This window comes from Pavona decussata, unplaced genomic scaffold (genome assembly GCF_977016875.1).
Source record: "Pavona decussata unplaced genomic scaffold, jaPavDecu1.1 SCAFFOLD_163, whole genome shotgun sequence".
NCBI classification, from domain to species: domain Eukaryota; kingdom Metazoa; phylum Cnidaria; class Anthozoa; order Scleractinia; family Agariciidae; genus Pavona; species Pavona decussata.
The window spans coordinates 554,084-568,254 of record NW_028145574.1 but is presented as its reverse complement, the minus strand read 5'-3'; the positions used below and the strand labels follow the sequence as shown (position 1 = coordinate 568,254).

General features: G+C 37.5%; 1 protein-coding gene across 1 annotated transcript; it reads right to left on the bottom strand.

The window, feature by feature from the left end:
• Window positions 1-2,468: 2,468 nt before the first annotated feature.
• LOC146464495 (splicing factor, suppressor of white-apricot homolog) lies at window positions 2,469-14,155 on the bottom strand. Its single transcript, XM_085129769.1, has 12 exons — window positions 13,816-14,155; window positions 12,655-12,818; window positions 12,165-12,305; window positions 10,548-10,702; window positions 8,386-8,905; window positions 7,465-7,590; window positions 6,351-6,725; window positions 5,316-5,627; window positions 4,449-4,569; window positions 4,107-4,169; window positions 3,489-3,609; window positions 2,469-2,830 (listed from the first exon to the last, which is right to left on the bottom strand). Exons 1-12 carry the CDS (start codon window positions 14,013-14,015, stop codon window positions 2,789-2,791), a joined length of 2,340 nt encoding a protein of 779 aa, XP_084985895.1. The 5' UTR covers window positions 14,016-14,155; the 3' UTR covers window positions 2,469-2,788.
• Window positions 14,156-14,171: the final 16 nt, after the last annotated feature.

Below are 14,171 nucleotides of genomic sequence, written 5' to 3'. Positions count from 1 at the left end.
ACGCCATGTGCAGCTACGTCATGCAAATTCGTGTCCCTGATAGTCCGGGGCTACTGGATTTTGCGATCGGGCTAGTGGGTTCTAACCATCACTTGCTCGATGGGCAAGTGAAGTTTTTTTGGGAATTAAAATTACAAAATTACTGTAGGGCAAGCCGATCTCACAAAGGGAAATCTGTTCAACAAAGTATCGCATTACATTTCATGCCCGACATAAATGCGTGAAATTTTTCCTTTGGAGTTCAGTCCACGCAATCCTCAAGTAAAAATAATGAACCATGACAAGCTCTTGCTAAATAAGAGTTATTTATCGACCGCGTCCTTTTGCTTTCCCATAAATTTCCAGTTGTAAATTTCGAAAATGAAACATTTTTCCCTTTGAAACCTCTATGAAAGCTGACAAGATCTTAAAGTGTTCATTTCACCAGAATGAAACAGAATGAATGAGAGAATTCTGACGCGTCGTGAAAAAAATTTTCACGTTCTTTTTTTTCACTAATTGAGTTTACGACCCCGGACTTTCTGAAAAATTGAAAAAACTTGTAACTTTGCTCAGATTGAACGAAAAATCTCCATTCTTGCACTAAATGATCGTCAAATTATTCTCTACATATTGAATAAGAATTTCCTGATGCGCCGTGAACAATAAATGTTCGCGTGTTTTTTCCACTAATTGAATTTAAAACTCACTCACTGCGCACGCCCGAAAGTTAACGAGAAAACCGACCGACCAACCAACCAACCAAGTCAAAAGTCAGCTATCGCTATAACTCGTTCATTGCGCTACGCGCATTCACGAGTTAAAAAGTGGTCACTCTGTAGTATTAAAGCAAATAAAAAATCTGAAAATAGCTGAATATATCTTGAAAAAATTGGAATTTATTGTGGCAATCAAATGTCAACGTTACTTGTCAACATTTTGTCCACCTACAAAACTTCATATATTGATATATCATAGTCTATTGATCAGGTATTTTTCTCAAAACTGTATTAAACAAAAAATATTCTTCAATCTTGGCTATATTTATCTTTGCTACTACATACATATTTCAGAAATCAATGAATTACATGAACGACACTACTACTTATAAGTTATTTGGAGTGACCTATGGCAAAGGCAATCATTTCAAATCAGCAATGTGCCTGCCTTCGCTCCTGGTACCACAGGCCGGGTGGTACGAGTATGATGGCTTGTGGAAACATCATCAAAGAGGATCAGGACTTCGGTACTGTGGAATCGCGAAAAAGCCCGCTACTCCCTTTGCCTATTTCCTGTTGTATGCCCTTTATTTGCGTCAGTAGCTGCCAAAAAATTGTAAAAGGCGAGTGGAGCGTACATCGACAAAGTAAGTGGCTATAGCACTATTGATTACGTTCTTCGTATAATAATTCAATAAGGCAATGCAATATTCAGGACAAATAAAAAGAACACTGAAAAAAGAATAGAAAAACAAAATTGTTTGCACGAAGATGATGTTGGGAAAAAATGTTTGGGTGGACGTGTATGTTCAAAAAAAAAAGTTTGCAGAAAAGATAATGGTCCGTCCCTTAAGCACCGACGTTTTTCACGGACGGCAACCGAAAATTGATTTTTTTCCCTTTTGGGGGCATTTTCACTGCATCGCGTTTGTAACGTCAAGCCACAGTTATCAACGAGAGCTTTTCCTGTCCGTGGTAAGGAGCAAAACCACGCCAAAAAAGGAAACATTCGACTTCCGGTTATCGTCCGTGGCTCACGAACGTCTGTGGTTAAGTTCCCTACGCGCACTTTGCACTTGATCGTGAAAGGCAAGACTCAAGTTGATGGAGTGATCTTAACTTGCCACTGACAAGCATGCAGCCTTTCTTTCCTCTTCTGCAAATTATTCATTCAACAATCATCATTACTAATCAAGCGTGGCGCGCTTATTTGAGGAGCAAGCATATGTTAGAGTGCTTTTTAGTGGCAAATGCTACTGAAGGAGAAACGCCATCAGGTGCAGTGAGGGAAGATCTAAAGAGCACCCAGCAAGGACGCAGCGCATACGTTCGAAAGTAGTTTTATTCCCCTCTCTTTTTTATTCCAGTTATTTCTCGCAGATTTAGGTTTTGTCTTGTCATTTGTTTTGCTTTATTCACGGTGGGATTTCCCAAGTGCTGGGAAACACGTAAACGTACACGTAGAAAAAGGGAACATCTAGACAGCCACCCTCCTAGCGGAGCCTTTCTTAACCTGAGAACTCGTACTGCCCAATACAAGTTGATGCCCATAAACTGCAAAAACAACTTCAAACAAATTACCAAAATACTGTTGCGGGGTTCAAAACAACTTGTACTGGCCAACAAATATTGGGATACTTTCGTCCTTCGGTTCTCTTTTGCGGTCCGTGGGCTGCCGAGAAAACGAACCTTTATCTCATCTCTGCACTTTGTTCGCTCCTTATGAACTGAAGATGTAGTACTATCTGAACGATTATTCAAACATGAAAGTACGGTGTATTGTATTTTTTTTTTATTAAATTAGTATCTTGACTGGTGGAAAATAACACGCATGTATCTCTTCTTATTTACAACTGATGAAAAGAGAATGTTAATAGTTTACAAGCACTTCTCTTTTACATTTACAAATTCCCTTCTACCCATCCAACAGTCAATACATTATGCCAATCCTTTGCTTTCGTATAGCAGCTGTCTATGTTTGGCCACTGTGACTCAATTTCACAAAATAAGGATCTGTGGATAGCTACCATGTGAGGCATGAATGCAGTCACACCCCAAACATAACTGGGATTTTTTTTTTTTCACAAATGTCACTTGTTTTTGGAAGCAGCCAACACCTTCGCCATCAAGTCCTGTTAATAAAAAACAGAAAAATTTTGAGCAATCTAAACTCACAGTTCCAAGGTTTTTACGTTGACAACGTAAAACCGACAAGTTCTTAGTGAGTCTGTGAGTTTACTAAATCACTTTACGATATATCAAAAAAGTTTAGGAACCATTAGCTCAATTGGTTTTCTGGATGCCATGCTTTCAAACAGAAAACAAAGAAACACAGTGCTGACCAGTCTATACATACTTCACAGACTCGCAGAAAACGTATCATCTGTGAACTCTCAAAGAAAAACTCCTAACTTTAAATTAAGGGACGTTTCTGAACTACTACGTTTGACCACCGTTGACTCGCAGTTACAGCACAGCTGAACGTTAATAATCTCCTAGGGTTTCGGCTGTTATCATAAGGACCACCGGCAAAAAATACTTGCCCTAAGCATAACAATAAACTGTATAAACTGCTTTGACGGTGGAGTATATATTTGGTTCTTTCAACACGTTCTTCCTACAACGTACATTCATTCAAAAACCAACTCTTACAATACTCGAAATGATTGAAAACTACGCAGAATCACAGGGACATTCTCCTAGATAGTCGTCATTTGAATTGTGTAAGATTTTGGTTCATCCTTCAAAGAAGCTATGTCTCCCCAATAAATTACTGCTATATATACTAACCTGTGTAACACGGATGCTGCCTGGAGATGGAGCTCCCACTCCTCCACTTAATGAATCATCATCATCATCATCCTCGTCATCATAATCTCTACGGCTTCTCTTCATTGAAGGGGAGTCAGGCCTAATCGATAAAATATATAAATTATTCGCCATTTTAGCAATGTCATTAAAGCACAAGGTGCAATTTCCTACAGAACGTTTTGAGGGTTAACAATCAATCAATTAAGGCAAAGGTGAAATGACCACAGTTGCATCTAAGTGTGACGACGTGATGCGAAAACATGACCTAATTAGGTTTGAAACATGGCATGTTCTGTCACAGAACACTTTGAAGTTTGCCTGGCTGAAACAATGTGAATTAAGTTGTTTCGTGTCGTAACTTTAATGAAACTATGCTTAATTGTGACTAAGATAAAATCTTTGCGGTATTCAAATAAATTTCACTCACTGGAAAACATGCTCATAAAACAAACTCGCACAAAAGTTCGCCCAACTTCATTCACATTCAAATGTGGGATGACAAAACACACCATTTCCAAACCCAATTGTATCAAATTTTTTGTCAAGTGGTCAAGGTACCAATAACACGAGTACATGTAGTTTGATGTCACAAATTACCTTGTATCCTGCTTTGTTTCCATGAATTTTCTGGTCCTTCCTGCTGAAGTCTCCGAGGAAAACCTAGTAAGAAATGCTGCTTAAGTCTTTAAAACTAATGTACAAAAGGTAATAAACCATTTGAAGGTTCAAAATAGAGATGAAGTGCAAATACGTCTATCTTTCATCAATGTGCATGGAAAGTAATTTGCGATGTTTCTGAGTTGAAATGCAAATTAGGAATACAGAGAAGATGACTAACATTAATTATTGCCCATCTGTAGCTTACATAAAAACCACTAAAAAAGGCCAACTTATGAAATTGCATGCATTAATTGTGGTTTCAAAGGCAGATTTTCTTACTGGTTTGTTTCCATCTCATCTCCTGGGTTGGTTTTTTTGAGCATGCTGATGAACAGTGATGCTTTCCTCCTTCTCTCAAGCTGAAGCTGTTTGTCACGTGACTCTGACTCCAGATGTTGAGCTGCACAAAGAAATCAAAATGTGCCCAATAAACTAATCCACATGCCACATCTGAGTGTTACACAGTTTGCATTGAAAAGGCACTTGAACAGAGCATGTAGCATTAGTATTCGTGAATGAAACTCACATGTATCTGCCCAAGAACAAAACAATACCAAAGAGCTGTCGGAACTGAACAACAACATTTTTACCCCCAGTATTTGTGTATACACCCTTCATCTTTACAATGCCCAATCAAAATACACTACTTTTAAACATACTTGAGGGCTTTAAAATATATTACAAGTCTAAACCCATTCAAGCAACTATTGGTTTCAGAGTAGGATGGTACCTGGGCCACTGCACAACACAACTCACACTAGAGCTGCATGTATGTAATGCACAATTTTGGAAACAACTGGTTCCGGTTGTTCAAAGAGTGGATAATGTTATTCGGCAGATAAAATGTTCTCCAACTAATACAATTTATCTGTTGGATAAACTTACATGTATCCACTCTTTGAACAACTGGGCCCAGGATTCTAAAATTGTTGTACCTGTCAAATTAGACATTCTATTCATTTGCCCTTGGAGTCTTACCATCAACTTGCTCTCCGAATTGAACAGCACAAAGCCATGTTACAGTCTTTTTTTTCAAAGTTCAACCAAAGCAGTATTTCAAAAGTGAACGTTGAGTCAACAACTCTTAAGTGAACAATACACTACAGCTGATATCAAGTATGATTAGTTAAAAAGAAGCCTTCATACCAATTCTCTCAGCGGCCTTAATAGAATCCATCTGTTGGTCTAAGTCTTCTGTTGGTGCTTGCTCACTAGTTTGTTGTTCTTGTTGCTGATTGTCAATGCTTTCCCCTAACTGTTTTCCATTGGTATCATTCCTCTCCTGGCCTTCAGCGTCTGATCCCTGCTCATCAGTATCCTCATCACTTTCACCTTGCTCGCAACTCTGTTTATATATGACACTTGTCCTGTACTCTATTTTGGGTTTCTTTGTGTCTTTAGCCTTGATTGAGAAACTTATTGGGCCTTTGGACGCTTCAGAAGAGCTTTCTCCATTTTCTACAATACACATTACACAACAGAATAAAACTCAATAATGCAATGCTTGTGGTACTTACATGCAGTACGAGAAAGTTTGGGATACTGACAAAGGAAAGAAAGAACAAGTTGAATAATGTGGAAAAGGAAAAGATACAAACTGCATGCAGCAGTTGTGGGTTCATACATACAGTCACAAAAGAGAAAAGTCTTAATACAGCAACTAAGTCTATAAAAATATATTACATCCCAATCCCTTCACTTTAAAAGCACTGAAGTTTAAAACTAAAAAATATTCCAAATTTTCGTCTTGCAAAAAATTCAAACAGCATTACAGGTAAGTACTGCCTGGTAACCTTTATAATAGTCACTAACGATTTATCCACACCTTCAGAAATTAAAAGAACCCTATACAGTAAACTAGAATATACAAATCAGTAACTTTCTTTAGTTAAGGTTTCACCCAAAGACTCAGAATTAACAAAATACCCTGTTAAGTATAATAATAACAAACAGCATGAAAGAAAGGAAGGTAAATGTACTGCTCTGTAGCTTTCATTGCAATTGTTATTAATAACCTTTTAAGTCTGTCACAGACTGTGACAAGGATTGAATCTTGAGCACCTTTACTGATCACCAGCAAGGGGACTAAAATATATTTCTCCTAGCTCATAAAGGATTTTGCAAGTATATGTAAAAAACTACTTTGTAGAGGGCTAAAATGTTAGTTCAAGCTGCATTAACCTTGTGTCTTCACTGCTTTGTCCATCTGTAAACTTGCCAGTGCCTCTTCTTTCTTGAGGTTGTAATAGCTGTGATGAGTGTTCCATGGATTCAAGAAATCAAAGCGAGGATCATTTTTAGCTTTGATGATTGATTCAAAGTCAGGTCCATTTTTGGCCACATACGTTGCCAGCTTGTCCACAATGGGTTGAAGATCAGGAGGAGGTGGTATAACTGGTTGTGGAACTAAAGGCACTGTGGATATCCCAGGGGGTGGTGGGGGAGGAAATGCCCCAGGAATTTCAACAGCATCAGGTAGAAAGATAGCTGGGGGAACTGGTGGTGGGGGTGGGGGTGGCAGAGGGGGCACCGATATTGTAGAATCCAACCACTCCTCTGTAATGAAAAAAAAGGCACAATGTTATCACCAGGCTGTAAAAATCTGGCCATGGACCTTCTAAATACTACATGTACATGTATCAATATCCATTAAGGCCAAGTCTTGCGCTGTTAATCAAGCTCAGGCAGGGAACTGAAGCAGGTGTGCACTGACAAAACTCATCAGGCATATACTAGCCTTGTGTTGGCAATGCTCCTTTTGTCTTAAAAATTAAAAATAACATCACCATAATTATTTCCTCAAATAAGTGCCGGGGGGGGGGGGGGGGGGGGGCGGGGAAGGTGGTGGGCTTATTCAAAGGAGGGCGGCACTTATCACATGTAAGTTTTTCTTTCAATGAACTGGAACTTTTTTTGGCTAAATTTTCATCTGTAAAAAATCTACAACATTATCCATGCATTAACTGATTCAGTGGCGTGCAAATCAAAACAAAAGAATATTCTGATAAGCCTTACACCTGTTAAATGCATACGTGACAACTGAGCAAGGCTATTGAGGCTATTTTGAATATATACAAAAGAAAAATTTAAAGGCAGCGATTTTGCATATAATCTATTACACTTTACTCTCCTCAACTTTCTAGAATGCTTTCCATTTCACATTGCTCACCAGATATACCCTTGCCAGATCTCTTAGTTATAGTTAGCCATTGTAGTGCCTATCATAATGATCTGCCTGAAGTCGATAATTTTAGATAAAACCACTTTATTTGGATATGTAGGTTAGATAACAGACCTTCTAGGGGACCTTCCCCTGGTGGAGGGGGAGGAGGAGGAATCATATCAGCGACTGACAGCACAGGTGCCAAAGGAGGATGGTATGTGTTGGCGGCAGATGAGACATACTGGCCATACAGATCATCTGAAATACCAAATAACACCACTATCACGGCAAGTACACAGTTTCACATGAAAAACAAGGGCAGAGATTCCCTCCAAGAGTAAAAAGTAATACAGTTTAATTCCATAATAATCCACTTTGCAAATGAAGAATTTAAAATGAAACTAGCAAATACCCAAATAGCCTCATTTGTTAGGTACATGGAAGATGCAGGATGGTTATACAATCATGAAATTGGTCAAATTCTAGCATACCTGATGTTTAATGTTGACGATCAAATCACACTGCATTTCATTTGAATTTCAAACGTTTCATCTTGAAAGTAATATTACTACAACTGAACACTCCAGGAGGGAACACTTCTCCTGTTTTCAATGGAATACTAACCAAATTAGCTTAAGTAAACTCCCTCCTTAGTCCTTTGAGCCCCCAGTGGGGGCTTTAGAAAACTACATTGTACTTATTCTTGTTTCAATGCAAGAAAACAACTTTCATTTAAGCGTATTTCTTGTACAATGATTTTCTCAGTTACATGTGTAGGATTGCAGTGGATTCTACATGGATTTTCTTAGTTGGACTCTACTCTAAGAGACAGCTGGGGTGCTGAAGGGTTTTTATCACATTGTAAGTGTTTGACTAGGAGGGAGGGATTTTGGTGGGGACCAAAATAGTAGATTTGCTTGCTCCCTGTTCCATACAATGTAAAAACAGCCAGGGCAAAGTATTAAATACATTTAAACAAGTACTGGTCCTGGGGCCTACTGTACAGAAAGTTGCATTTTCATCTTCCCTGAAAAAAGGAGTTCGTGTACATACCTTGCGGATACCACATGCTGTAATCAAACATCTCTTCGACTCCACTGAAATGAGCAGTGCTACCATCATTCTGGTCATGCGGCAATGCTGTTGAGTTTAAACCACTCGTTACTGGAGCAAAAGTGCGATTAAACTTATTCCCAAGAGTATGTGGTATTGGTGATGATGATGCAGATGATGGCTGTGATCTTGTAATCTTTTTATGAAGAGAAGCTTGTAGCAAAGGATGTAGTTCATATTCTCCATCAGAATCGTCTTCACTATCCTCATTGTCACTCTCCTTTGATTCTTCCTGAGCTTGTGCTGATGGTTGTTTAGGAATTTCTGGGACATATTTTCCCTCAGTTACATATTGTAACACATGTTTGTAGTAAGGATTTAGCCAGTTGTCCATGAGGAGAAAGTCAAATTGAGGATTTCCTGACTGTTTGGCTTTAACTAAGATTTCCATTTGTTTCCCTTGCTTAGCAACAAAAACAGCTGTCCTTTCAATGATGGCTTGCATTTTGGCTGTCTCAGGCTAAATAAGAGACAAGGAATGGTAACATATTAGTTATCCACTCAAAATTTACAATTTTCCAGCAATTAGCCCAGGAAAGGAAACAATACAACCCTAAAGCAACAATTATGATAACTACAGAAAATAAACAATTTTGATTCCAGAAACATTAGAGTTCAAAATGACCAGAAAAGGCAGACTTTGTAAACATGTTCAAAATTGGTCTCTAATTATCAACCTTTCTGCAACATTTGGAACTTCAGATAGTTTCTGCAAGAAAATGAATCTCTAAATAACTTTAATGGCAGAGAAAGCCTTTACATCAAGTGATATTTATGTACAGTGCTACACAAAAAAGGAATTTGTTTGAAAGTTTTGCTTTCTACATGTAGTCATTTTACTGTGAATGTCATGTTTTTAATTACAACAACATCACTAAAAGAGAAAGGCATTCTCTGGAAGCAAGAAAAAATAAAAACCTATAAGGTGCTAAATTAACTCACTTGTAGAAAAACCATTACAGCTGTAGCCATTTTACAAATAATTATTTTAGATTGAGAGATAAAATTTAACAATTTACAGGTAGTTGAAAACTCAATCGCTAGGGCTTGAATATTTGAGAAAATAGATGCTACAGCTGTAAGGTATGTGTTACACACTAAAACTGAGTGAAACGCTTGTCCATCTGATTACATTTTGTGATTGAAGTCTCTGCCACTCACAAGCATCTTACTGTATGTAGCTCAATTCCTACTAAAGAAAGAGACTGTTCTGATAAGTTAGTACAGTTGTTGGACGTTCAAACAGATACCCACTCGCTGTAATACATAGAACCATCCATGGATGATACCCTCTCAGTGATGTTAGTTTCTTGCTTACTAACAAAGTACACTGCAGACTCAAAGATGTGAAGGGGGGCTATATAACAGGAGTATTGGCTGACATCACAGCAGTGCATAGAAATAATATTATTTCTGTCTCAGGAGCAATATTCCTCAGTACAGTCCCAAGCCAGGACAGTACATGTGTGTTATTGCATGGAATTATAATAACAACAAGATAAACAGTTGACTGCAATTAAGAAACTGAATTTGAGGAACCATGGTAATACAAAAATTTAGAAGTTCTAAGTACAATATCTTGAAGATTGCTAAAACCAGCCAAACACTTCAATCTTTTCAATAAACTGAACATTTTCTGAAGGTACAGTAGCTTGCTTTCTCTTACCAATTTCTCAACATGTTCTAGTCAAACCATCATCAAAGACAACACAAAAAATTTAAAAATACTTTACTGTATATGTTCAGCTGTTTAGCCTCCTTATACACACAGTGAAACAAGTAGGAACAGAGCAACAGCCAGTCAAAGCACTCCACCAAGCCTAAATAATTATATAACATCTTATGATCACAGTTTTATTGAGCTTTCTCTGAGCAGACATTGAAAGCTGACAACACAGACACAATGGAAAACATCTTGTAGTTTTAACTCAATATAGAAATGAAATTATAGCACTACCAGACGAATAAAAGCGTTGTTATCTTTGCAGTTGTTAGTCCCTAAAATAGACTCAACAAAACATTAGAAAACAAAAACCAATGACTACATAATTGAGGGCAACAAATGGCAGGCTGATTGAACTCTCCCAGCCCTCAATACTTACAATCTCCATTCCATGAGGAATTTCTAGTGCCTCAGGTGGAACAAATGGCTCTGGTTCTTGAAACGCAGGAGGAGTGGGAGGAGGAGACAACCTTGATGTCTGCAAACTTGGTTTGGAATCAGAGCTAGCTTGTTGAGAATGGTTAAAAGAAGAACCTAGAAAAGAAGGCACAATATAAGGGTAATTTATACATACCAATTAATCGTGCCGATTTGGCCCAAACTGACAAAGAAAATTAGTGAGTGGATGAAAATTGGCCACATTTATAAAAACTTTGTGGCGGTGCTACAGATTTTTTTAATCAGGCCAATTTTCTTCCCTTGCTGAACCAACAGAACAAAGAAATCAGCTGACAAATTATTGTAATGTGAAAATTGGCCCATGCAATAATTATTGAACTTTCTAATTGGGTACAATAAATCAGTGCAATTATGTAAATAAGCCTATACACTGTAGTCACAGTGTATAACACTTTTAGACAAGTAGTGTGAACAAACTCCACCAAATACTGGCACTTTTCCAGAAATTTGCCTGGGAACATTTTAGTGTGACAGGTCAATGTAACTTCAGAGAGTTTGTTGTTATAAATTATTGCAAGTATATTTCAACAAGGAGGATTTTTTAGAATTTTGAATTTTCCTGTTTGAAATGAATGCATTAAATTTCTTACTTTTCTTACTTTTAAACACTTAAGTGTTCTATTGGTTTTATCATCTTTACGTCAATTTTGGTGGTTTTCTGAGGTTTTGGGAAAATCAACAAACATAAGATATATCCTGTTTGGAAAACACAACACAATAGCACAATTCCTAGGTGTACAATGTACAAAGATGATTTAACAAAAAATTTTACATCTACAAGAGATCTCATTAAAACTTGAAAAACAAGCTGAAATGTTTACAGAGGAATGTATAGTATATACTTCGGCAGTGCTAGCCTGTTGCCCATACATTTCTTTGGTAAAATTCAAACTTCTATATTTTCGCAAGTCTGAGGTAGATCTCTACAAAACTAGTTTCACATTCTTATGACAGGAAATTCATCTTGACAAATCTATTCATGAACTTAGTTCAGTGGTTGGTGTGACGTGGTGTTAGCGTTTGTTGGCATACTGTTTGGTGTGCTGGCAGCCCTTAAGTGTTAGGGCACTAGCCGTGTTTATGTTACTGTTTTGGGCCTGGTTTCAGGACCTCCAGTGGTTGCACAGCCAACAGTATTCTTGTGTGGTTTATGCATGTGCCCTTTGCGTGTACTCGTAATTTTACTCTGCTCAGCGTTTGTAGTGTTTTTGGTATCTCACATTGCTTAGTGCTTTTCTTCCCTCTACCTCACTGTGTAGCTTTAGTCTTTATCTTAAAAGTTTGTAGTTCTGTGTATCATTTTACTTAGTAATTTTTTCCACTGAACTTTGATGGTGCTTGGGCTGGGGCTGGGTTGCTTGTAGCGCAGGCTTATGGGGTATTTTACCAACCTAGGTTAGGGTTGGTACCAGCCCCTAAGCTCCTGGGCACCCAATCTCCATTTGCGACACAGGCGTTAATTAGTTTTTCTTGGAAGTATTAAGCACATGCCATCAAAGACATTCATTCATCTTAGCTCACCAAATTATGTACTTACTACTTTTTATAGCTTCATATCCAGTAGGGATTTGTGGATACTGAGCAGGAATCTCTGGGGCATTAAACTGATAGCTGAATGCTACTGAATTGTAAGCTCCATCTTCTTGAAGTGCTTGCTGAAAACGCTTCATTTCCTCTTCTGAAAAAAATATTGATGTGGAGTAATGAAACCAGAAAGGCAAATTCACATGTGACGTTAGCTCACAGTTGTTACTGCAACCTATTATACCATAACACAGAATTATTAACCTCAAGACTGGCTAAATACATGTAGCTACATGCAGCTGGATAGGATGCTTTCACTGATGTATTCTTACATACTATTTCACTTTATTAGAAACCTGAAAGAACAGGCCGAGCTGAATATTGTTAACCACTTCTCTGTTTACATTAGTCTTTGTAAATGGACGTCCAAAGAAAAGTGCCCATAATGTTAACATAATTGCAAGGTGGGGTCAAACTATAAAGCAAAATGCAATGAAGCTTACCCTGCTGTATTTCATGTTCAGCCATATCTCGCTGGAGGTCCATGTACCTCTCTTCATCACACAGTCTTTCTATCTCTTCTTCTTCTGGTGTGAGTGTAGAAGCCAGATCAGATGGTTTGGTGATAAACTGTGCTTTATCAGTAAAATACAGACGGGCATCATACCTAAAATAAGGTCATACACAGTCTTTCACTATGCTGTCATGAAAGTAATGGTAAAGTAAACCCAATTCATTCGTCACTAAAGAACCCTGGTTCTAGCTGTTCAGAAAGCAAACAACTTCCATTCAATTGACAAGTTGCTAGCCAGCAGATAGAATGTACTCCAACTACATTTGTAACATATTTTATCTGCTGAATACCTTTTTTTTCCAGTCTTTTTAATTTTAAACAGAATATATATACATATATATTTTTTGTACCACAAGTGAATGTGTTATGGCTTTTTGTTTTTTTTTTCAAATCAGTTTAATTTGTTTTCCTTTATTTCAGTGAATTGTCAGATTAATTTAATATTATAATCTGGTGGAAAGGAAACTAAAAATCATACTGGTTCCAAAAACAAATTCAAACAACGATAAAAAATTAATGTAAATTATGACTGATCTGTGAGTAAAAAAAAAGGACCTTATTCTGATGACTACCATTTCAGATTTACAGTTTTTATGATGATGCATGCCTTTTAACCTCTTCTTCCCTGGTTCCAGACTTCCAAGCATGTATAAAGACACTTTCAAAGTAGAAAATTTTTAATAACAATTTTAAAGTAAAGTTAGGTTAATTTTGTTATCACATTTCTATACTTACATATACATGCATTTGCATGACATCTTGTCCTGATGCAACTAACTTACCACAAGGTTTCCAATTTCTGCCAATGCTCCATGATCCAGATTTAAAAAAAATTAAAAGCTCTCATACCCTCATATAAAATGTGAAGTTTGAAAATTTCTTATCGTCTCATTCTTACATTCCATGAAAATAAATCAAAGCACTTTCTCCATTACCCTTTGTGGATAAATCCAAGAGTGATAGTTCTGAAATAAATTGCGGAGTATGCCTCCATTCAAACAACAACAAAACAAATCAACCAATCAACTTGAATTTCAACAAAACTTTTATTAAAGTTAAACTTTTACGCACTACTAAATATTAAACAGACCTGTCGATACGAAGGCTTTCATCGCCCATCCATGATATCAGGCTCTTTTCTGGATCAAAGGCCGCAGCCTTTTCACTGTCCTCAAACAATTTGCACGCGTAGCCGAACACGAGCAAGTCATCTTGTTTTCGCCTCGTCCTTGGCACGTTGTGAGATTTGGTCGGTAAACCGACTTCATGTCCATCAAATAACACCGACATGTACCCAAATCTTGGTCAAAAGTGACCTCTGTGAGTAGAATGTTCCATGCAAACAAATGAAGTCTTCTAAAATCCAAAATGTTCTTTTAAACTAGGAAGTCCATAACCGAACACGCTGAATATAGGTAAACATGGCGGCCGTTCCATGCGATGAAA

Excerpts from the sequence above, each read along its gene's own strand:
- LOC146464495 (XM_085129769.1), bottom strand. The coding sequence starts at position 14,015 with ATGTCGGTGTTATTTGATGGACATGAAGTCGGTTTACCGACCAAATCT. Across the intron at positions 10,703-12,164 it reads ATATGAAGCTATAAAAAGTA|GTTCTTCTTTTAACCATTCT; the intron begins GTAAGTACATAA and ends CTTCTTTTCTAG. Across the intron at positions 4,570-5,315 it reads TAAGGCCGCTGAGAGAATTG|CTCAACATCTGGAGTCAGAG; the intron begins GTATGAAGGCTT and ends TTCTTTGTGCAG.